Below are 23,604 nucleotides of genomic sequence, written 5' to 3'. Positions count from 1 at the left end.
ACTAGCAAAAAAGACATATATCAGTGTTGAATTAGAAGCAAAGCAAAAAGGGCACCACAGAAACCAGGAGGGAGGGGAAAGAGCAAAACAAACAAGGTTGGGGTAGGTGACAGTGCACATCGGCATTCAAATGGATTTACTGAGAGTGACTAATATACCATTAACCTTAAGAGAGAAGAAAGTAACAGAGACACAAACCAGATACATGGGACAGAACAGAAAATGGCTGAATGTGTTAATTAAATTGAAATAACTCATACTACGGTTCACTCATTGATGCACTTAAAAAAAGAAGAATTAAAGAGTGAGGAAGAAGAAAATGGCAAAAGGAGACATCAGGGTAGGTGGAATACTATAACAACATGGACTATATTGTTATATTATCCCACCCACCTTAATGCAGAGCCTTTAGGTGTAGCCACGCCATAGCCCTTTGAGTCGAGGTTGCCGCCCACTTTCATGGTGTCACATGGCTTCCGCTGCTCTATGTACTCGTTCATGGTGGATTCGAGAAGAAAGGCAAACTTTCCCTTCGACTTTCGTACTCGAGAAACCCCATCTGGCGTTGTCTTGGCAAAGACTGAGGGTTCGGCTGATTTCATGTATGACCACATTTTCTCATAAACTGCTATTTTGGAGCGCTGCATTTGAGGACACAGAGAGAAGACAGAAACAGTTTAGTTATGCACTTAAAAACATAGACAATCATAAAACCATTCACAATGAGCTGCTGTGGGTTTCAGTAAAAGGAAAAGTTTGTCATTTTGGGAAATACGCTCAGTCGCTGTCTTACATGAGAAGATTGATACCACTCTTGTGTCTGTGTGCTAAGGGTAGAGCTGGAGCCAGGAGACAAATAACGGGACTGTACGAAAATTATTGAAGTGGGGGCTGAATCTGATATTTACTTTTCTAAAAAGGCAAGACCCTCTCAAGAAGTATCAGTATTGTCAATGGACCCTCTCCTTGGCTTACAAAAACTGCATTAGTCTCCCCCAGTCTCTCAAAATAATATATTTATGGAAAACATAACAATCAAATCAACTAAATCAGCTAAATCAACAGCTAGCACTGATACCAAATGACTAAACAAGGCTCAAATACACTCTCTGGAGAGATCATGTTAAATGACTGATCACAATAAAGACCAACATCTATTCTGTTTCTCAAAACTGACTTATGGCTCCTATAATAGTTTTACGTTTGTATTTTTACAAAAAATGTTAAAATAAAACAAAATATGAGTTAAAAGGCACTCCTCTGTTCTCCAAAAAAATTTACCCTAGACTACCCTCTTCCGCAGGAAGGAAAACTGTTCTGACTCTGCTAGAATCAGCCAGTAGTCTATGTAGTTCAGAATACGTATGCCCTGCAGCCTGAGCGGGGCCAGGGCTGCATCTACGCATTTTGTGAACATGCGGGGTGATAAAGCTAGACCGAAAGGAAGTCCCCGATACTGGAATTCTTTGCCCCCGAAAGAAAACCTCAGGAACCTCCTGTGCTGAGGGAGGATGGAGACATGGAAGTAAGCATCTTTCAGATCTATCGTGACAAACCAGTCCTCGGATCTGATTTGAGTCATGATCTGTTTGAGTGTTAGCATCTTGAACTTGAGTTTCTGTACTGAACGATTCAACAGACGAACATCTAAAATGGGACGCAACCCTCCATCCTTCTTTGGAACAATGAAATAACGGCTGTTAAAACCCGGACTCTCTGTCGGGTGAGTACACCTGTTCTATAACTTCCTTCGCTAACAGGGCCTTTACCTCTTGCTTCATTACCAGAGCCTGCTCGGGATGCACTAGCGTGAGCAACACCCCGTTGAATCGAGGAGGACGAGAACCAAACTGGATTCTGTATCCTTTCTCTATTATATGCAGGATCCACTGAGATATATTAGGAAGTTTTTTCCATTCTGACAGAAAATCTACTAAGGGGCCTCTGGTGTAAGTGAGGCACTCACTACCCGAACTGCTTTTGAACCCTTCTAAGAGAGTTCATGTCTGACGTTCGCTGGAGACCACTGCGCCCCGAAGCACCAAGGGTGGTGGGGTTGGCAGCATGATCCCCTGAGGACACCAAGGTGGACCAGACACCGTATACTGAGGTGTGACCCGCTCCACCCCGGGTAGGGCTGTCCTCACAGGACCTTTTCTTCTGTGCCGAAGCTTTCTTAGTCTGAAGAATGGTCCTCAGATCCGGCTTCGACTTAGAGGGCTTCGGCTGAGAGCGTTGCGTCTGCTTCCAGTGTTTCCGTGGAGGTGCACGAGATGCACCTCCAGTGCACTGGAGCACTGCCATCGTGTGAAGACATGCTCCAGCTTGACGTGCTGCCGTATATGCTTTGCCCACTAAGTTGGATGTTGTTTTTAAAGGCTTAGTGGACAAAGCCGAGACCTTCAGAGACGATGCTGGACCGGGCGATAGATAACTCGCAAGCGTCTGCTCGGCCCGGGGCATCGACTCATAACCATACTCCTTTAACCCTTTTATACCTGAATATAATCGAACTTGAGGGCTAAATAATCGTGAAGAATATGGTTTATTCCACGATCTAGACAGCTCACTGTGAAGATCGGGGAAAAAGGGAAGGCCTTGTGGTGGAGGTGAAACACTAGATGTGTCTTTTCTCGGCTGGCCAATCAATATGTAATTTATCTACAGCACGAGTGATCACCTCCACCAGCTAATCATATGCTGAGGAAATAGCTGGCGAATCTATTTCCCCCGTGTGTGTGCTTTCACTTGCCATGCTCAGCACATCAACCTCCTCGGAGTAAGAGCACTGAAGCATAGGCGAGCTCTCTCCCCAGGCGGAAGAAGCCGCAGAGCGGGCTTCCGACACCGGGGGGAGAGCACTGGATCTTTCAGGTAAAGAAGGCGAAAAGGCCCTCGGATCCGTCTCCAACCCCTCTGAAAGATCCTTTTGCGATACCCAGGAATGCATTCTCCGTGTTGCCTTGGCAACAGCGGGTCCTGCACCATGAGGATCGCGAGCCTGGCCACTCTCATTGAATAGTGACAGGTGGGAGCGAAGCATGCGAAGCGGTAACATCTCGCAATGCTGGCATTCAGCCCCCTCGAAGGCTGAAACCGCATGCTCCACTCCCAAAAAAATGACACAAAGCTCGTGTGTATCCCCACCCGTTAAATAACGTGGGCAGGGAGAAGCACACTGCTTGTACATTTGTTTCGCCATAATAAATACTTCCAATAGTAACAGACAACAATAAATAGACGGGACAGTAGTACACAGATCGCTTGCTGAGGCAACAGAAGCTGATGCCGGTTTGCACCGGATGCGCTTTTATCTCTTCCTGGTCATGACGTCACCAGCCCATGACGTTCATTCCTTCCATTGGACTAGTTGACATAGATGCTTCAGACGCATTCACGCTGGGGGCATTCCCAAAGCGTTATCGACGCATAGTGAGTTCCCTTGAAAGGGAACATATTTTTATACAGTCCCTTACAGTGGAGGCACAGGAAATAGCTAACCTGGTTCTTGTAATTCAGGAGCATCCCTACCAGCCCCTCTAAAGGTCTCTGAAGTTATATCTTGTTTGTTTAATCCCGACACAACCAGAAATGCAGTCTTTGTGCTAAGCTAAGATAATCGACTCCCTGCTCTAGCTCCATACACACGAGAGTGGTATCAATCTTCTCATCAATCCCACAACAAGACAGTTAATAAGCGTAAAATGTCAAACTGATCCTCTAAAGTACGGAAAAAATAATGTCTGCACTTCCTGGTCAAGCCCTAGTCCATGATGTCACATTGGTGTGAGCAGAAGTGCAATATGCTTAAACATTTCAACACACAGAGGGGCAGTGCCCTTACAGCTTTCGGCTTCTTCTAATTTAGAGTGGATTTATCCTTTACATGTAAACAGTACAGCGGAGGTTGTGGGCTTCTTGCCAGCAGCCTGAAGTCTGACAATCTGGCAGCTCAGCAGAAGCAAAATGCAGGCCATGTTTGGTATCAATGTTAACAGACAGAAGTGACCTCCTCCTCCTCCTCAGTTTGTGCCCCTGCCAGCAGGTCACAGCTGGAGTCACAATCATCATGGTTTCATTTTTATTTAAATAAAATCATCCATTTTATCAGTCTATTTGACTATTGTGCTTATTCAACATTTACATTTTAAGGCCTGTTGTGCAGCTTGATGATATAACAGCTTGAAATACGGTGTGTAGGTATTGAAGACATAAACAAGTATGGGACACCTGTAGGCTCTCCACTGAATCTTTAAGTGCAGAAACTTCCAGTACACGCACACGTGGCTGCAGCACACCAGGGTTATTGTGCATACCTGTAAAGTGCCTCAAGTCAATAATGCAGCCAACAGCTCCCTCTCTATACTCTATTTAATATAAATTAAATAAAAAGTATTTTAGCGGCCATGTCAGGGCGTCATCTATGGTGCAGAGTTACAAGTCGTTAATGAAAGTTGAGTCAGTTAAATGTTTATTATGATATATTTATTTTGGGTTTTATACTACATCATATGTGTTTTAAAGATGATTATTGTTTAATATGTTCTGTATTATATAATATACAGTATGTTCTATTTTATAGTATGTGTAATATAAGTCTGTATTATGGTAAAAGAGAAAAGAGTGGAAAGAAGTGAGGACGGAGAGACAAACTAGCTAGAGAATCTATTTGAATGTCATTCTGTCTCAGTGGTAAAGTCACTCTCTTCAATTTAATCACACATTATGTTGCGTAAGTTGATCTAATTATGTTTCATAATATAAGACCTACAATTTTTTATGTTTTTCCTTTAATATGGTATTCCACATTAATATAAACTAACCCAGTTCAAAAACGATTGAAATCATGAGGGATCAGGCACTTCTATTGAATTGTCATCTCTTCTCACATGATACTCGTTGATCCATATGACATTAGATTGTACTATTTGTTGTTTGACAGTCTATAGGACTCCTTTTGTAATGATAATATCTTTACACATTTGACCTGCTTACTCTGCTTAAAGACGGCCCAGTCAGCTGCCAGCTGGAGCTGCTATAGACGTGCACAGCCCTGCCCTGCTCTGACACTCAGTACGCTGCTAAAAATGGCCAGCGAGAGGCCGATCGCCGGTCACCAGGGAGCTGGAGTATACAGCTGTCTACAATAGAAGACCGGGCTAATGCGACCTTCTGCTGAGCTTGGTGAGGGAGAAGAGCCTCAGAGGGAGCTTTTCATATTTCTACATGTCTGCTTGTCAGGATTGTGATTAAGGTACATTACAGGCAGGTTCATAATCTGGCAAACAGAAAGCAGAAGTGTGAACAAAACATCTGACACCAGGACATGTTCACAGAGAAAATTAAATAATATTACTTTTGTATGATTTACATAACATTTTATTTCCCTTTTATAATTTATTAGTGCTCAAACATATTTCTCATTTACAACAGCAAATTATAGTTTGCTATTCTGTGTTTCTTTATTTATTGCATGTTTAATTATTAATTAATTAGTTCTTGTTATAACTGGGCACTAACATATGTCTTTACTTGCTTATTTATAACATTTGATGTAAATGATGTTTGTAATATTTGACTGGTTTTATCCAGCAGTTGTGTGAGTCAATCCCACATCACATCTGGTAGGTGAAACAAACTATGTCAGCTCAGTGCTGTGTACGGCCCTGTTGTGTAAATAATTCACCGGAGATGTAATGGATTGTGGGCTCAGGCTAGTAAGTGAATCATTCTTGACATATGCACGATTTCAGTTCAGTTGAGTGTACATGTAAACACTCTTAACATGACAGTAATAGCTGATGACAGGCTTGACCATAGTGTGAAAACAGCAATTCTTTTCTGGGTTACATGAAGACGCATGCTTGTCAGGAGCAGGTCGGTCGCCTGTGTTGAAATCTGTGAAACTCCTCATGCTGTCATAATTCTCACCAAGCAACAACAAAGACAAAGTATTCAATAAATTAATATTAATGATCTTTTAACTGACAAACAGGTCATCCTTTGGCCAGCGAGGATTTTTGTTTTTACTGCCCCTCATGCATCCTGGAAATAAACAGGTCTAAACTCAAATACTTCCAGCTACCAGTTCATCTGTCAGTACTGAAGGCCTGAGAGTGATTCATTGCCCTCTGAGTGTGTCTGTCACACTGTCATCCTAAAACAGAGTCGACAGGCCAAACAAAGCATGTGTAATCTTTCTGCTGTTTTATTTTTATCTGCATGCAATTCTTAGTTGCATGCATGGTGACTAATTCACTGCATATTCATGATCAGTGGAAACAAATGAATAAAGTAACTAAATAGTAGCATGGCTTGTTTAGCACTAATACATAGTCAAAGTAAAAACTAAAAACTATCCCTAACACATTTTAAGTTTATAATAGAAATTAAACAAACAGCAACATATATATCCTTCCTCCTACTACTTCTTACTTGTGCTCTCTTTTGCCACTTTTACTAACATTATTCACAGTCAACCCCTTAAACCTCTATATACACGGTACAGAACACAACCGAATGAGCCGAGTAAGTTGCCAGTCTCAGTGGCTTGTTAAAAATAATACTGGAAAATGTAGAAAATCACAGATGTATTGTAAGTAGAAGCAGGTGAAGCGGGTTGAGGAAATAACATCCGCAACAATCCATCACAAAATAATTCATCTAATGTGTAGATGTAAGAGCTTTCTTTCCTTTGGCTTGACACTTGCGGACATATCTTATTTGCTTTCTTGCAGAGAATTTGATGAGAAGATAAATAGTGCTCTTATTTTTGTCTGTTAAGTATGAAGCTGGAGCCAGGATACAATTAGCTTAGCTTAGCATACAGGCTGAAAGCAGGGGGAAACAGCTAGCCTGGCTCTGTCCAAAGTTTAGAAAATCTTCTACAGCTCACTAACACATTGTATCTCATGTGTTTTAATCTCTACGAAAACTGAAATGTAAAAATGACAAGCTGTGGTTTTATGGGGAAATAGTTTCCCTGTGAAACAAGGACTTTTCAAAAATCTTGTTTTTACATTTCTGTTTGTATATGGAGTAAACAAAGGACATTTAACGTGTTAATTAGTGAGCTTTAGAGGTGCTGGTGTCAGATTTTCAAAACTCTGGACAGAGGCATGCTAGCTTTTTTCCCTGCTTCTAGTCTTTATGTTAAACTAAGCTAATCATCTAGTAGTTCCAGTTTCATATTTAGTGTACAGACGTGACAGTGGTATCAGTATTATTTTGATCTAACTCTTACGAAAGAGAATGAGCATATTTCCCAAAATGTAGACCAATTTCTATGAATATGGTATACACATATCCTAAACCAGATTTGATACCTATGGTCTGAATTGTGGAATTAGCATAAAGAAATAAACAAATGTAGGTAATGCAGATGAGGATAAAAATTAAAAAAGTAAATCCATAACTCCAAGGCTTTGCAAAGCCCAGTGGTTTGAGAACAAAGCATGTTTTAAATCTTTCTGAAAACCAGAAGATGAGTTATTTATCATCATATATTATGTGCATTGAGGAGGCTGTATGATCTGGATTAAGTGATGCAACCCTCTTTAAAGATCAACGTAAACGATATTTACAGCTCCTATTAATCATTAGCTTTGAATCACCAGATTTCAATAACTGTTGCTTAGATTGGCTCCTCTGCACTGACATCTCTAGTTTGGAGGAAGAAAGGCAGAATATTTGTCACTCAGGATGAAGTCACTACACGCCTGTCAATTATCTCCTCAGGAACACCTTTGACAAATCACAGCCTGCCAAATACATCACGGATTAGCACATCTACCGCTGCTTATGCAGCTGCTTTTAATGTGATGATTCACCAGGAAGCCTCAAAAATAATCAATTTAATATATTTGGTTAATTAGAATGTTTCTTTAAAAACATCCAATAGACACGTCAAATGAGTATTTTTAGGGCTGCTAGATGTGTAAGTCACCTACAATACTTTCTTTGTTTACTTCATCATCTCTTTTATAATGTTAAGTTATAAAGACAAATGGAGATGTCTGCTGAAAAGTCTCCATTTTGATGGTGTTGCACTGTCGCTCTTCTCGCATCATAAACTCATTTTCAACTTCAATGGCAAAAAACACAACTCCTCCAAACTTTAATGTCCTGTTTAATATCGCCTCGTTTTTCAGTCCCTGCTGATGATCATTACACAATAAAAAGGGAAAAAAACAACACAATCTTTTTCGTCTGTGAGACTCTACAGCTACATCTAATATGAAATGCTTAGCCTCCTAAATAGATCTTTGAAACTGTTGAACATTTTAGAATCTGTGGCAACCAGCTCCTTGAATTTCCCTGCAGTCTTTGGATTCTCTTTGCAAAACAAAATCTTTTCTGAGCAGCCACACTTTTCATGTTTAATGATGTTTAAAGCATTGCAGTGCAGGACACAGCGAGTTACTGATGGCCTCCTCCACACTGATTGTGGCGATTGCTCCATTTGAATGCTTTTAGACCTCAGTTCAGCTTGGCACAGCAGACTATGCCATTGTGCCGCATTGCTTTTATAAATGAGCTGGGTCACAGAAGCATTACACATGCCTCCACTGGTCTCACATCCCTGCAAAATCATTCCTTTGCACTATTAAACACACAAACAATAATAAGAATCTTTCATCCCAAAGGTAATGTTGTCTCTTTTGGCTTTTACGCCTCTTCTCTTGAGAGCTATGCATACTTTTATTTGATTATGTATGGACTGGCTCTGTCCTGCCGGCAGTGAATGTAAAATGGAGCAAATAACAGACAGATACATGCTGTCCCTTACTGGATTGTAGCATATTTACACAAGCTGTCTGCAAATCTCAGAAGAGATTGTAAGATAACTCCCGGTGGACTGAGGCAGTGTCTGAAACCAATACACAATGCCTTCCTGATCACTCCCAAGTCTAACCGAATCCAGGGTTTGTATTTATGAAACGTCTCAGACTCGCAGCAATACCAAGAGACCGTCTAGGACTAAAAATAGACACAGCTCAGAGCTGGACATTGGATGTGAATGACATTTCCAATTCCGAGGAATAGGACGTCTTCTTTTAAAATTGCAGTTTTGTGACAGAAGCCCACAAATTGGAATTATAATGACATCTTGTAGTTCTTCTTGAAGGTTTTTTCTAAAGTTTCAAACACATAGACAGAAGTGGCCTGACAATCAGACTGAACCGTCATTTAATTTCACTTGTATGAATTGCTGCACAAATCAAAGATGTGGGCAGTGTTTCGGGGGCTTGCACAGAGCTACATCATCACAGTTTGATGCAGAATCTCAAAATGGTTTACTTATTATAAGACCTACAAGCTTACACAACCTGTCACCTGCTTTTCTGAATGGCCAACACTAACTGACGTTAAATTAGCAGTGTTTTTACGACCGCAGCCTTATCTGTTTTTTATTACAAGACGTTAATACACTGTGTGACCTTGTTGAGAATATTTGCGCCCTTGCTTTGGCAGCACTTTTGTGTAGCGGAGATAGAAGTTAATCTGCATATTAGTGGAGGCAAAGTGAGGCTAATCAAAGTTTGGTTTATGACTCTGGTGGTGGTTGGACGAGGGAGCATAATTGTCTCAGTAGAGTAGCTGAGTTATTCCTGTTGCCAGAAAGTATAAAGCTGGAATAAAAACGTTTGGTTTTGATGGAGAGAATCAAAGTTAATTTTGTGGGCAAAATGGATTTGCAACCAGGCTGATAACAGGCGTTCCCTCCTAAGCCTCATGCCATGATTTAGTTTTGTGGTCACAGTAGGACTGGTGTTCTGTTCTGACACTTTTAAAATATGAGCTCATCTTGGCAATCCATCCCAAAGCAGCGTCTTTTAAGCTACTGAACAAAATAAATGCATGTTTACTCCTTTAGTAATACTTAATTCGTTTTTATAAAACAATGTGTACCACTGATTTATGATGTACTGAATTAATCAAGTGTAGTTGTAGGATTACTACTTTGGAAGTGCTGAATCAGAGAAAAAATACAATTCTAGACATTCGATTTATTACCTGGCAGGCAATAAATCAAAACCCACAGGAATACTCCAGAGACTTCTGTGCTTGTGGCCAACATTAACTACTGTTAGAGCAGCTCTCGTTATACAGTGCAGTGACAGCATGGACGACAGCCAGTTGAGACACTCACCCTAAAGAACTCCTTCGTGGAGCCTGAGTCTAACGTCCCATAGGCAATCTCTGTCTGCTTGGCCAGGTCCTCTGCACTCTCGATGGGAGAAACCATTCTCTCCACGGTGAGGAAGGCAGCCAGGTTAGCCGTGTAGGAGGAGATGATGATGAGGGTGAAGAACCACCACACTCCTCCGACGATACGCCCGGACAGAGACCTGAGAGGAGGAATCAGAGCAGATACATGAGAGCAGCATGCTCAAATCTACAAAGTGAGGGGAAGAAAGTGACTCCTATGACACATTACCAGCTCAGACCTGGCTCCATAATTTGAGGAATTTTGTACTTTTAGAGAAATTGTCCAGGTAACCCATTAAGTGATGAGAACTGCAATATTATCCCCTTTCCCCTTCTCCCTGCTCCATGCTAACAAGTTTTTGCATAAAGGAATTAGGTGAGACCTTAAGAGTCCATAGGTGTGAGTGTGAGTGTGGTTGTTTGTCTATGTGAGGCCCTGCGATGGACTTGCAACCTGTCCAGGGTGTACCCCGCCTTTCACCCAATGTCAGCTGGGATTGGCTCCAGCCCCACGCGACCCTGTACGCAGGATAAGCGGTTGACGATGGATGGCTGGATGGATGGATGGAATTAGGTGAAGTATCATTAACTCAATATAGCTGCCTTTACAGCTGATTCATTCTTTGAAAGGCTCATTAATACAACATACTGTAACTATGTCCCCATTTTGGAACTAATTCAGGTGAGCAACCATCCCAGAAAGCCAACTATGCTCAGTCCAACAGCAGCCTAAATCCAGCAGCCTGCAGAATCACGCCAGACCTTTGATGAGCGCTGCCCTAGAATCTGGCCAAGATTACTTGGGTTAATTCCAGGGAATGCTGGCTCATTGTTAGCCTGAGTACTGCTATACTGTGTATATTTGTTGTCTTTGGTGAAACAAAGCAGGTCCTGGTCAACTTGACATTACCAAACAACTGTGAGGATTTTGGTGCTTCAGGTGTATCTGTTGGTTTAAAGCTGCAGCTAGTGTTTGGTGCATCTGTTTTAAAATGTAACACTCTCGACCACAAGTTTAGACCAGAGGGGACAGAACAAGTCTGAAGTAAAAGCACCATGAGGCTCGGTCTGCTGTTGAAGTCACGGTGTGATAAGCCAAACCGCTTCGTCACATAGATACTCCCATCCTGCTCACTGGTCCTTAACTAATTCTTCAGTTTTCACATAAACGTAAAGGCTCCGACTTTAAAACTGTGCCTCGCAGTGCAACCTTGGGTTCATATTTTTAAATTTGACTATTCTCTCTGGTACCATCCCCTACTTCCACGATCACACATGCATTCCACCGAGTGTGCTGCTGTCAGATGAACTCACATTTCTTACGAGGAACGAGGATCCATTTACACCGCATCACTGCATTGCAGATGTACTGGTCTAGATTTCTCCTAATATATTGTATTCATAGCTTATTCAAGTATTCATGCTTTCCTTGTGGCGCTTTCAAGTTGTAAATATTTAGTTTGTACTTCAGAGTTGCAATCAAACCTAGGCGGATTTTGTTGAATTCTTCTCTGTAATTGGCTTATAATTGTGATGATTATAAAGAATGAGATCACATTAAGGTCGATGATACTTGTGAGGAGTTTGTCTAAATGTGGTTGTGGCAGATGCAAAGTTGAAGCCACAAAAATGCACTAGAGACAATATGTAGAAAACAGACAATACACTTCACCATCTGGTGATGACAGTGCCCTGAAAACTACTGGGGTCTCATATATAAAAGGTGCGTATGTACAAAACAGGGATGGAAATGTGCATACACCACTTCCCAAGCAAAGGTTGTGATCTATAAAAAACAAACTTGGACACGGAGCTCCCTCACATGCGCCACATTTCAAGTTCATTATGATTTATAAAAGGAACTTGCTTACAAGTGTGCATTCACACGGTTTTATAAGTGTGAATATTTTTGGCTTTTAAGGTACACTTTTAGTGAGGTTTCTACGCACAGTTTTAGAAATGAGACCCCTGGTCTGTGCCAGGGCTATAGAGTACTTTTTAGCAAAAACTCGTTTCAGCTTTCCAGAAGCTGCTCCTCTCCGATCATATGCAGCTGTCATCAGAATCAATCCGCTAATGGGACAACTTACCATGCCGACATCCAGCTGTGCGGCTGACAATCCACAATATGGACAGTGAAACGCTATTTAGATGCACTTGTCATTCAGAAACTACACTATCTTTTTTATGTTAAATGACCGTGTTACTAAATGTGAGCATTATTAGATACACTTTTTATTTATACAGATATTGTGCCACCATTCCTCTTAGTGAATATGAATAATCAAAGGGTTGTTCTCTGCGTGTTTCCCTGAAAAAGAATAAAAGCTGAAAGAATGCTAAATGTCCCACTATTAGATACCAACATTTTTTCTCTATATGGCATATCATTAATCGACTAAATAAGACTCTGTGAAAACGTCTCCTTGATTTTTTTTACTTCAACCAACTTCTCTGCAACCTTTCCAAAGTCCCATAAGAAAGGATGACAGAGGCAAGAATCCTTGAAGAAGAGGTCAGGCATGCCACAACAGTGATGAGTAAAGAGATGGATGATGAGTGAATAGACTGGATGGCTGAATGGCCATTGCATTGGCAAAATACATAATGTAGTTGTGGTGCCACACAAAATACGTTATATGCACCAAGTTGATGACCGTAAAAAGGGACATGCAGCAAAAACACGGTAGCCCTCCAAGAGTCATGGGGAATTCAGGCAGCTACTTTGAATGAAATGTAATGACCCCAGTGCATTTTACAGCCCTCAGCATGGTGGATATAAGTTATTTTGTGGATGCAAAGCATCGCTGCCAGCATGCAGCAATAAAACAAATGGATGCACAGGGGTTGCTCAGAGAAAGAAATGGGAGGAATGTACAGTGAAGTGAAGCATGAGGACAGCAGCACTACCAAAGCTCAAAATAACCTATATGCACCATGGCAGGATGGAGATGTATGCATGGGACTATAAAATGCAGAGAGATGATGAGGACAACTGAGAGGTGACGGATAGTGAACACAACAACAAACCTTGGTGAGATATCGCATCCTTGCTGCATGAAGGCACCCAGGGAGAACCACAGGCTATTAAAAATCCCAAAGTCGTTTGGCGGGTCTGGGGGGCTCTGAGGGTCTTTGACCTCATCATTCTCGTCCAAGTGCCACTCGTAAGGGCTGAAGCGGCTCACCAGGAAGAGCACCACACTCACGCCGATATAGGCAAAAACTATACACATCCAAATCTCATAGGCCAGTGGGTCCAGGAAGGAAAACACCCCAGGCTTGGACTTTTGAGGCTTCTTAATCATAATGGAGATGCCCAAGCTCATAAAGGGCTTAGAGAAGTCTATCACTTCTTCCCGTACCAACGTTATAGTTAGAGGAGCCACGGCTATGTCAGCTCTCTGTGAAAATGGAAAACAGGCACACAGGGAGTTAGTCTTTCAGAACAAACCATAAATAACCCCCCAAAGTGTTAAATAACCCACAGTCAAGCCAAGAACCATGACTATATATAAGTTACACTGTCCTATAATCATGTCCTATGATAACATGGCCAGGCATGCTTTAAAGTGAATCCATGGAGTAAACAGCGTGGACACAGTGAGATGAGGCAGCTTTGACTATACTGAATAGCAGACCTGTGATAAAGCCTCCCATCTGAAAATGAGTCACTCAGCATTTGTGTTGGCTAATGTCATTGTCTCGATCCAAATCTCCTCCATGAATAAGGCAGAAGGTCGGAAGACAGAGGTGGGGGAGATTTATGTAAGCGGTCCGTGAAATGTGAATCAGCCTGTTAAATTCATGTCCATCAGATCCTCTGCGATACCTGACAGGCTCATCTGTTAGTATCTTACTGCAGTGACAAATGTTGGCAGGGAGATGCTCTGAGGGGCGAGTAGTAAAGTAACTGATCTTAAAAATGCATAACACAAAGGATTCATATCTTAAATAAAATTAGGAGGGGTGTCAGCCAAATGTAGGTGTCCAGTCTTCATTACCTGTTTTCGGTGCCATTTATTTGTTTGTTAGTTTATCAGCCGGATTATGGAATAACTACTAGCCCGATTTTCATGACACTTAGTGGAGCAAGGCCAAAGGACAAGGACAAGCCCGTTAAGGTTTGGCCAGACAAATCATTTTTCACTTCGGTTGGGTTCATGTGTGTTATACAGCTTTGTTCTGTTGTTTGAGCATTTGATATATCTGTAGTTATAATTGTAGCTTAACATAATGTTTTTTGATTTCTACACTGTATGGCGGATACTACAGTTACTTCACTATGAGTAAATATTAAGGTGCTAAATCATACTGGTTTGTGTTTTTCTATATGCAAATTTAAATTTGACTCAAGTAAAAATGTCTTCCTTGTGAACATACAGTTCTCCAAACTGTTTTTGATAACAAACTGCTATGTCCATGGCTGGTTTTCACAAATGTATGTTAAGTGTGTAATATTTCCAATTTAGGAGTACATAATAAATAAACAGCTGAGACCATGAGGCTTCAGCTAGGCACTACCATATTTTGACTGTAATTCTGTAATTTTGGAAATATATCCAGACATAGTGGTTGCGCTTGCAGATCATAGAAGACTGGACTATTGGCCTTGGGGGAGATCTGCGAGTGCCCTTCTAGTTTTTTATGAGTCAATTTACATCTGAATTGCTAATTAATGACAATACAAATTCAGATTTGATGCAGAAATAATAGCAATGGTCTTGTAATAGCCATTTCAATTCTTACGGGGGTGGGGGTAATTTCTTTCTGTCTAGGCTTTTATTAATACTGGTAGGGCTACATGAGAGTAGAGTGGTGTGTGAAACAGCCATAACAACAGAAACTACAGGTGTTAAATTGAGAAATCATTATTCAGTCAGCAGCTGAGGTCTCATAAAAGATGCAAATAATCTTTTTAGAGCCAGTTCAAGTGTGAGTGACCCACGAAATGCATGACAAAAAACAGTCTAGGCAATTTCACAGTTGACAAAGGTTTTCCAAAACTAACTCATCCTCCCACTTATATGTTGCAAAATATGTTGTAGAAGTGCAACATATTTTTGTTTTTTGTTTTTTAATTACTGCCACTATCTTTGAATAATCGAGTATAATAAAGCTGTAATCTTACTACTTTAAAACAACAGCTTTCACATTTGTCTTCTGCTTATCGTGGCATGGAGGAAATTTTATTCCCCTGTGTGACGAGAAGAATGAAATTGATCAAGATTGATGTTTTACATGGTAACATTCACTTTAATCTTGGTTTGTTTTGACTAAAAATGGATTGAGTGAGTTTTTTAAAACCTATCATCTGGAGGATACTTTACTTTAGTTACTTTACTTTACAATAATCTGAACACATCCAAGGCTTAAGTAGATGGAAATGATAAAAGAACAGTTTTTCCCTCCCCCTTATGAGCTACAAAGGCAGACTGACACTTACCCCATAAACCAGTTCACCCACCATCCCATTCCACGTCTTGGTCTCTGGATCTCTGGCTCCGTACTTCCCATCGGGAACTACTGACAGTTTATATCTTATCCCCACATGTTTTGCAATTTCAGAAGCTAAATCGACACAGTAGCCTTCATATCTGTCATTCCCATCCATCTGCATATAGTTTTTCTTGTACATCACATACGGAGCTTCCTGTTAATCAGACATAATTTTGAGTTCATTGAAAAGAAAGCACACATCCACAGTGGCCAGACCGCAATGGTCACACACAAGGCCTTGATTGGCACTGTAGCATGCACAAGTGCAGGGGTGACAAACAAACAGATGTGGGGGGACACAAAAAGACAGACAGAGCAGAGGTTAAAAGGATCTACACAGCGTCAGTTGCAGGCATGTTATTGGGGGAATCCACAGACTTAAAAAACGGCTGCTGAAGTAAAGACGCCGACTGGGCCAGCGGGAGGAGGGAAGCATCTAACACATATAAAGGAGGCAAAGCAGGATCATGCCAGCCTCATCCACAATCTAAATCTGTGGAAATGGGCCATAGGAGGGGGGTTGCATGTGCTTTGCATCAGCATGGCACAAGGAGTGGGACAAGCTGAATGGGGCACTTTTCCAGTTCATAAAGTAAACGCCAGTGACAGCAGAGAAATAAAAGTGATCAGGAATTAATTCATTCACAAAGTATAGAGCGCAGAAATGTGTGAGCCACATCAGAAGAGTAGTCGTATGACCAAATAAAATGTCATACTGATTCAGTTTTCTTTGCAGTCGATAATATCATGACAATAAAATAATCTGCTTGTTGTGTTGATTGTTTATCTTGTTAGACTATTCCACATCACCTCTGTGCCTTGGACTTCAATAAAATATCATGGAATTCCTCCAAAAAGTAAAACATGTTTGCCATTAAACCTCCTTCAGATGAGCTGACGTCACCTTGAGGATATTCAGCAACAGGGACGTGCACAGGGGGGTTGCTCTGGTTGCCCGGGCAACTGCCCGTTTGCCTTTCCTGACTCAAGTTGCCCTTCCGACTCGCCCTTCCGAGAAAAAAAAATAAAATAAAAAAATAATCGCGATCGCAAAGCCTCATTCACTTCCATTCGGGCACCGAAAGTGAAAGTCAGTAGGGGAAGGGCAAACTCTGTTTAAGTGGCTGCACTGCTGCAGCGCTGCCTGCACTTCAGTCGATTCTGTTCCCTACCGGAATTCCTGTTTCCTTCCTTTATGCAATCATACTACAACAAATCATGCGTAGTTTTGCCCAGTTACCATACGTGATACGTACCAACAGAAGTGAATACAAGCTAGAAGCGCAACTGAATGTACGGGAAGCCAAAAGGTTAAAAAAGGATTGTATTTTTTTCCGAAATCTAAGCGTTTTTTTATTTAATATTTTATTAGAAGCGAGTTTTCCCCATCTGTCAATTCAATCTAGATTATTTATTTTAAAATAAAAAATAATGATTAAAAAAAACAATAAACAATAATATAAGGAACTCTTTTTCTCATATGTATTTTGGTGACATTTATATTGTTAATACATTTTGGATACTGTGTTTAGTGCCTTTTTTCAGGTCAGAGCAACTGCCCTTCAAAATTCCTGTGCACGTCCCTGTTCAGCAATGGTGATTTACTTTGTCTTATGGCATCTACATGTTTTTCAGAGGTCATTTGACTTACAATAGAAGTCATCTGCAGAGGAGGCTGTTATGTGATGCTTTCACAGTTTGACTCCTAGTGCTTCTTTACCCTCTCTTCCATTCTGCAGTCATGTAGACAAAATGAAAGGATCGCTTCCCTATAATAATAGGGTGGCCTTTCATTGAATATGACACTTTCTTTAAAGTTATGGAATGTAATAAAAACAACATGAAGTTAATGACATAACTGTGATGTATCTAAAATAACAGTTGTCTTTATTCAAATCAAAGGCATGCCTGGCAGTGAGAAAATAATGCAATGATACTACTCTTCTGTTTTTCCTCCCTCACTCTGAATACTGTTGTTACTTCCTGCCTGGTCATGAGGACAATGAGTTTCTGGACATTGAAATGAAAATGCGTGACTACCACATTCTGAATTTGCCTAAGATGGAAACATAATAGGCAAAGTCAGAAGGAACGAGAGGCCATGGTTTTAAATGTAAGATAAGGCGTACCCTATCTTACATTTAAAAATGGCTGATGATTACTAACCTGTGAATACTGTTTGCAACTAGTCTAACTAACACTGTGCCTAAGTCTGATACTGTGGGAGCACTGGTTTTGGAGATACCTACAACAGATACGTTGCAAGTCCGTGTCAATTTTAAGCAAGTTGAAGTAAATTTGAACAAAGGGATAAACAGCCACAGGGTGCAGCCTTTGGTTGTTTATGTCCTCCTTGTGTGCAGATCATTTCATGTCTCCAGTGAGACACAGCTGATTTACCCCAGCGTCACTGACAGTTTACTTAATGAGAGGGAAACATTTTTACTTACGTATGCACTGAATGTAAATACGATGGTGTCTATCACTATAGTTATCATTACCAAAGCCGTTATTGTGACGTCACTACTACAACAGCCCACTGTAATATACAAAAACCAAAATGCTTTGGCACCCACACGGATACAGTTGAAACACTCTCTGTGAATCGACTGTTTCAACATGTAGTGAGTGGATGGAAAGCAACTCAAAACAAAATAATTCTACCCTCCCAGGACAGATTGCAACAATGGACACCTTGACCTTGAGTGGCAGAAATCTTAAGGTGAAACACTTAAAACCTGCTTGAGAGTGTACCATAATAGTAGTGACCACAATTGTTCGGTTTTCCACAGAAGAGGACTCGTTGGTGACCTGCTGATCCATAATATATACAAATTTTTCGTACTCATTCCAGTAGCCGATCTGAAAATGACACAAAGGTTCAAAGTTAAAAAAAGTAGAAAGACATTTTTACAGCAGATCCTCCAAGTACGTATGATTTGGACGTCTCTATCTGTACAGCAGGATATAGTGTTGGTTTTGCCTGATGTATGATTTTATAAAAACCCTGTAGTGGTGCTTCTCACTTCACCTGGGCTACACTTCAGCAGAGTAGGCGTAATCTATTCCTGGCTCAGCAAATGTTCTATTACATAACAAGAAAGCAGCACTAATAGAGAACTCGAAGATAAAATTAATACCAGCAAGACAAACCTAATAGTCTAAATGTGCCTTATCTAGCCAGTGCAGTAGGTTGTTCTGTTGTTCTATTAATACAGCACATAGCACACACAGTATAATCCAACACAAAAACAAACACTGTCCTGTGTCTACTCAACCTGAGATGATTCCAGTAGTTGCATTGTGTTTATTTCTGTTACACTCTGATGTATTCAGCCAAGGAGAAGTCAGCATCTCCCACTTCTGGTAGCTGTGATGCACAGAACTCACTCTGTTGTCACTGCAGATTGTTTCACACTGAGTTTGGATGTGCGGGCCGCTGTTATGTGTGTTTCCTTGTGACTTGAACAATGTGGACAGTATGGGGCCACTCTTCCTTTTGGTTCCAGCTTTTGTGGGGACCTTGTCAGAGTTCAGGGTCAGGGAGCTAGCCGAGCCACAGGACTGTGAGTCTGTGTGTGTTTCCAGACAGCACTGTTTTTGCCTTTGGCCTGCCAATTATACAAACCCCAATTACAGCGCTGAGGGATCATGTGAGTGCAGTGAGACTCCCACTATTTGGAGATACATCAATGTAAAAGTCCAACTGCAATTAGAAATGTTATTTTGTTTTGCTGTCAAAAATCATTGTGAAAATTATTTTTCAAATTTATTGTTAATAGTTTTGTATTATTATTGTATTGTAAGTGGGAAAACTGTTGGATATCTATCAGAAATGACCTTTTAGCCTCCAAGCCTCAGAGGAAACAGGTCGATGTATGTGTTTATGAACAGACTTGCTCTGCTAACTGTAGCGTACAGACTAATAAGGGGATAGACAGTGTTTTGTTAGAGATATTGAAGAAAAGGACATAATCATTCAGCATCTGAGCTAAAAGACATTGACAAGTGTTACAGCTGTCAAACTAACTAGATAAATTACTTTTCAGAGAGAGTGCACTTCTCCCTCGGTTGACATTTGTTTTGGCAGCTCGTTTAGCAAGCCAGTGCGCAGCAGACAATACATGTGTCCATGACAAAATGGACACACTGTAGCTGAAAGCTAATGTGTGCTGCTGTTCTCAGATCTTAGCTCTTTTCTGTACATGTCTATGGCTGATGTGTATTCAAATGTAGTGTATGTATTTGTCTATGTGGTCAAATATAGACGCTGTAGCATAAAATAAACATGCAATTTAATTTTGGTTAATGCTGCAGAGGAAGGTGCATGTATAATTTGCTGTTGGCATTGAAGCTGTAAACCCTGCCTTACAAGAGCTGCAAACCCACCGAACAGCTTCGTTATACTGAGCTTTAATTGAATTGTTTTACTGTGATGGTGGTATAAAGGCTGTGTCAGAGGATTTCCTTGAAGAAAAGGCTGAAAATTTAACTTTAAAAAGTCACATTTAAATAAACAATACATTCACACACAATATCAGCTTCTTATAATCTTGCAAAGCGAGCCCACAAATTATAGTTTGCATTTGGTTGTCTGTCTAGACTCCATCCAAGCATTTGCTTGATATAAATTCAAGTGACTGGCAGTTCATGAACCCTTCAGTCACCTGATTGGACAGATGCACCACTCGCTGGGCTATCAGTGTTTTCACCATCACATTTTAAAGTTGTAAACACATGGCAGACACATAGCTGATCACGATGTTCCCAAGTTTTGACTCATAAACTACTAGTTCAGCTTCCATCTGCAGGGCTCGGCTGACTCTCAGTGGATGTTTTCCAGATTAAAATCTCAGTGGGGATGTGAGCTCACACAATTTGAGCCGGCTTTGCAAGACTGGGCTACAGGCAGCTTCTGTCCAAGTCAGAATCAACCCTACTACTCGTGTACTGCCTACACGCCAAGAGAAAGTCAAATCCTTATCACAGAGCTGCTTGGAACTTGTCTGTATTTATTTTAGTGGATTAAAAAAATGCAGCACTAATATTTATTTCATATACTAATGCTGCTCAGAGTATTTGATTACACATAAATTCAATCTTGATAGACGTTTCCAAGGCTCTGTGCTTACTTACCTTCCTTGGGCCTCCTGTCTTCATCTCGTACACATCAATTGTGTAATTAGATCGTCGACCAAATGTGTCAAACTGGATGTTTCCTGTCATACCTGGTATTTGGACCTGCCAGGCACCAAGAGAAGAATGATAATGCCGGTTCCTAATATAAAGCAAGTTAGCAAAATCCACATGAAAACATGCAACAAATGGACTTCATAAATGCAGTCCAGTTCTCTCCAGCACCTTCTGGTTTTTCAAGTGTGTTGTCTGTTCAATACATACACTATATGGAAAAGTAAAAAAGTACTGGGACACCCCTGTCCTAATACTTCTGGTATGGACTGTTTTTTCATGAAGTGGTCTTTGTTAAGGAAAATCTTCATGCTACAGCATACAATTATAGACAATAGTTCTTCCAACCGATGTGTTTGGCCTTTTCCTTTTTCAAAATGAAAATGCCCCTGTGCACAAAGCCAGCTCCATAAAGAAATGGTTTTCCCAGTCTGGTGTGGAAGATCTTGACTGGCCGGCACAGAGCCCTGACATCAACCCTATCGAACACCTTTGGGATGAACTAGATACAAAATTGTGAGACAGACCCTCTCGTCCAACATCAGTGTCTGACCTCACAAATGCTCTTCTGGGTGAATGGGCACAAATTCCCACAGACACACTCCAAAATCTTTCCAGAAGAATGGAAGCTGTTAAAGTTGCAAAGGGGGACCAACTCCATATTAATGCAGATGGATTTAGAATGGGATGTCATAAAAGTAAGAGGAGTCCCAGTACGTTTGTCCATATTGTGTATTTCCAGTGCCATCACGCATAGATACTCCCTGTCTATTGGAGAGGTAAATGTTGTGGCAGGAAAGTTTAGATTGACTGTGGTTGGACTGGTTTTAGACCAATCAGATCAATCTAGAGGGGGGACAAAATTGTGGATGATGGGCTTTCACTATTTACTCAGACAAAGAGATGGTTAGGTCAGCATGAATGAGATAATTAATCAATAAATTGTTTATTTGCTCACAATAGTAGTAAGGAATGGGCGTATCTAGAAAATAATACAGTTATAATATGTTATATGGAATGAAATATAGTGCTGGATTGGTTAAGGGTTACAGCACATGTTCATGAAGTTCACAAATCAGGTGCTTCATAAAACGAAGAGACATTTCTACCCAATAATGACTATAAATTATTATATAGGTTGGTGTTTGTGGCTTAGTGTTTAGTGATCCTTTAAGATTTAACAAAGAATCTCAAAGATGAAAGATAAGGAAAAATAGACAACCTTGGGTACCATAAAGAAACTATAAGCTTTGAATTAGAGTAGAGTGAAGAGTGAGCAAAGATCGAACTAAAGAGTAAATAGAATAAAAAGCAGAGCTGTTTACGGAGACAGTGGATGCCCTCAGTCCTACCATTTTCAGGGCTCTCTCTATGTCAATGCCTTGGCTCCAGGGCACAGCAGGGTTGGCAAGGCAGTCGCCGGCACTCCCCCTGCGAGACACGTCCACTCGCTGGCGCCGAAGGTACCGGAAGGCCTCCGCAATCACAAGAATGGCATCGTGGGTCAGTGCTGATGTGTACTGAGACAAAAGGCCACAAGAAAACCCCAGTGATTCAACACTGACATCATGCAGACCTTGCTATCACAGCAAGGTTATTATCTCCGCAGCAGTTCTTGCTACTGTATGTATACACTGTATGAGATCAGTGCTGCTGAAAATCAAAGCCTCACATTGTGATTGACACAAAAATTGCACAAGTATGAAAGCCGTATCTCTTCAAGGAAAAGCAGGTGACAAGTTATTTAAGCAACGTCTCACTGAAAAGATTCTGATTGACATTTTATCTCTGGTTTCTGCAAAGTTATTACATTAAAACCTGGGAGAAGAGGGGTGTAGAGAAAAAGTATTTTTGAAGATGTTAAATAAAATGTAACTGCAACATCGGCAGCTATGCCTCACTGACCTTCAGTGGTGTGTTTTTGGCTTCTGGAAATTCTCTTTCATCCAGGCGCTCCCAACGCTGGAGGAACTGCTGGACGATGGGGCTGTCTGGGTTGATGATCTGAAAGCCTGTGATGTTGGCTCCACCAGAAAAGACCCTGTCCAGGCTCATGTTGGAAAAACCCTGTGAGCAAAGAGCACAAATGGCTGGTGGTGGAGCAAGCCCTTCATTAGCTTATTTCTTAGTTCTGTTTAATAACTAGACTCAATTGTAAGTCTATCATCACTACATATTGAGAAATTTGACAAAACTACTGGGTGTTGCATGTCTTTGTGCTGCATTGCATCACACTGAGCAGTGTGATTCTGTTTTTTTTTTGGCAGTGTTGTGTTGGATTGTTGCATGTTGTGAACTCTCACCAGGTTGGCAAGGATATAGTGGTATCCTCTGCTGTTTTTTCCCGAGGTCACCACCTACAAGTCGCAGGAGGAGACACACAATGAGTCACATTCACATCTCATAACACTGAGAACATTTAGAGGGCTGAGATTCAGAAATGACAAAGACCTTCAATTTCATAACGCAGGGTAGTCGGTAGGAAGAAAGAAAGCCATATTAGGACGACATTTGCGAGGGCAAGAGGGAGCGTGTGAGCACATTTGTACATTTGGGTGTGTTTGTATGAGACACACACAGAGAGGGGAGAAACTGCAATGGCAGTGCTTGTTCCTTTCCATTAACTTCAACATGTAAAATAAGGTCACAGCTCCGGCAAACCTTCCTCTATCTCTGCAGCTGCCTGTGCTCTACAGTCTGCCT

The 23,604-nt window shown here is 41.0% G+C and overlaps 1 protein-coding gene across 3 annotated transcripts in view; it reads right to left on the bottom strand.

Annotated features, from left to right (window-relative positions):
* Nucleotides 1-23,604, bottom strand: part of gria3a (glutamate receptor, ionotropic, AMPA 3a) — a 72,810-nt gene that overhangs the window by 9,952 nt on the left and 39,254 nt on the right. For all 3 annotated transcript variants that reach the window (XR_005443132.1, XM_038709341.1, XM_038709342.1), the window contains exons 5-13: nucleotides 23,205-23,258; nucleotides 22,807-22,968; nucleotides 22,254-22,421; nucleotides 20,848-20,952; nucleotides 18,466-18,573; nucleotides 15,659-15,865; nucleotides 13,243-13,616; nucleotides 10,154-10,352; nucleotides 394-641 (exon numbers count right to left, since the gene is read on the bottom strand). Coding sequence is in view for 2 of the 3 variants with exons in the window: in XM_038709341.1 (XP_038565269.1) it covers nucleotides 394-641; nucleotides 10,154-10,352; nucleotides 13,243-13,616; nucleotides 15,659-15,865; nucleotides 18,466-18,573; nucleotides 20,848-20,952; nucleotides 22,254-22,421; nucleotides 22,807-22,968; nucleotides 23,205-23,258 (1,625 nt within the window). In the remaining variant the exon portion in view is untranslated. The remainder of the gene's footprint in view (nucleotides 1-393; nucleotides 642-10,153; nucleotides 10,353-13,242; nucleotides 13,617-15,658; nucleotides 15,866-18,465; nucleotides 18,574-20,847; nucleotides 20,953-22,253; nucleotides 22,422-22,806; nucleotides 22,969-23,204; nucleotides 23,259-23,604) is intronic.

The sequence above is a fragment of the Micropterus salmoides genome, unplaced genomic scaffold (genome assembly GCF_014851395.1).
Source record: "Micropterus salmoides isolate LMB-PRFRI ecotype aquatic unplaced genomic scaffold, ASM1485139v1 Ms_hic_scaffold_9, whole genome shotgun sequence".
In the NCBI taxonomy this organism is placed as follows: Eukaryota; Metazoa; Chordata; class Actinopteri; order Centrarchiformes; family Centrarchidae; genus Micropterus; species Micropterus salmoides.
This window is presented reverse-complemented; position numbering and strand designations above follow the sequence as displayed.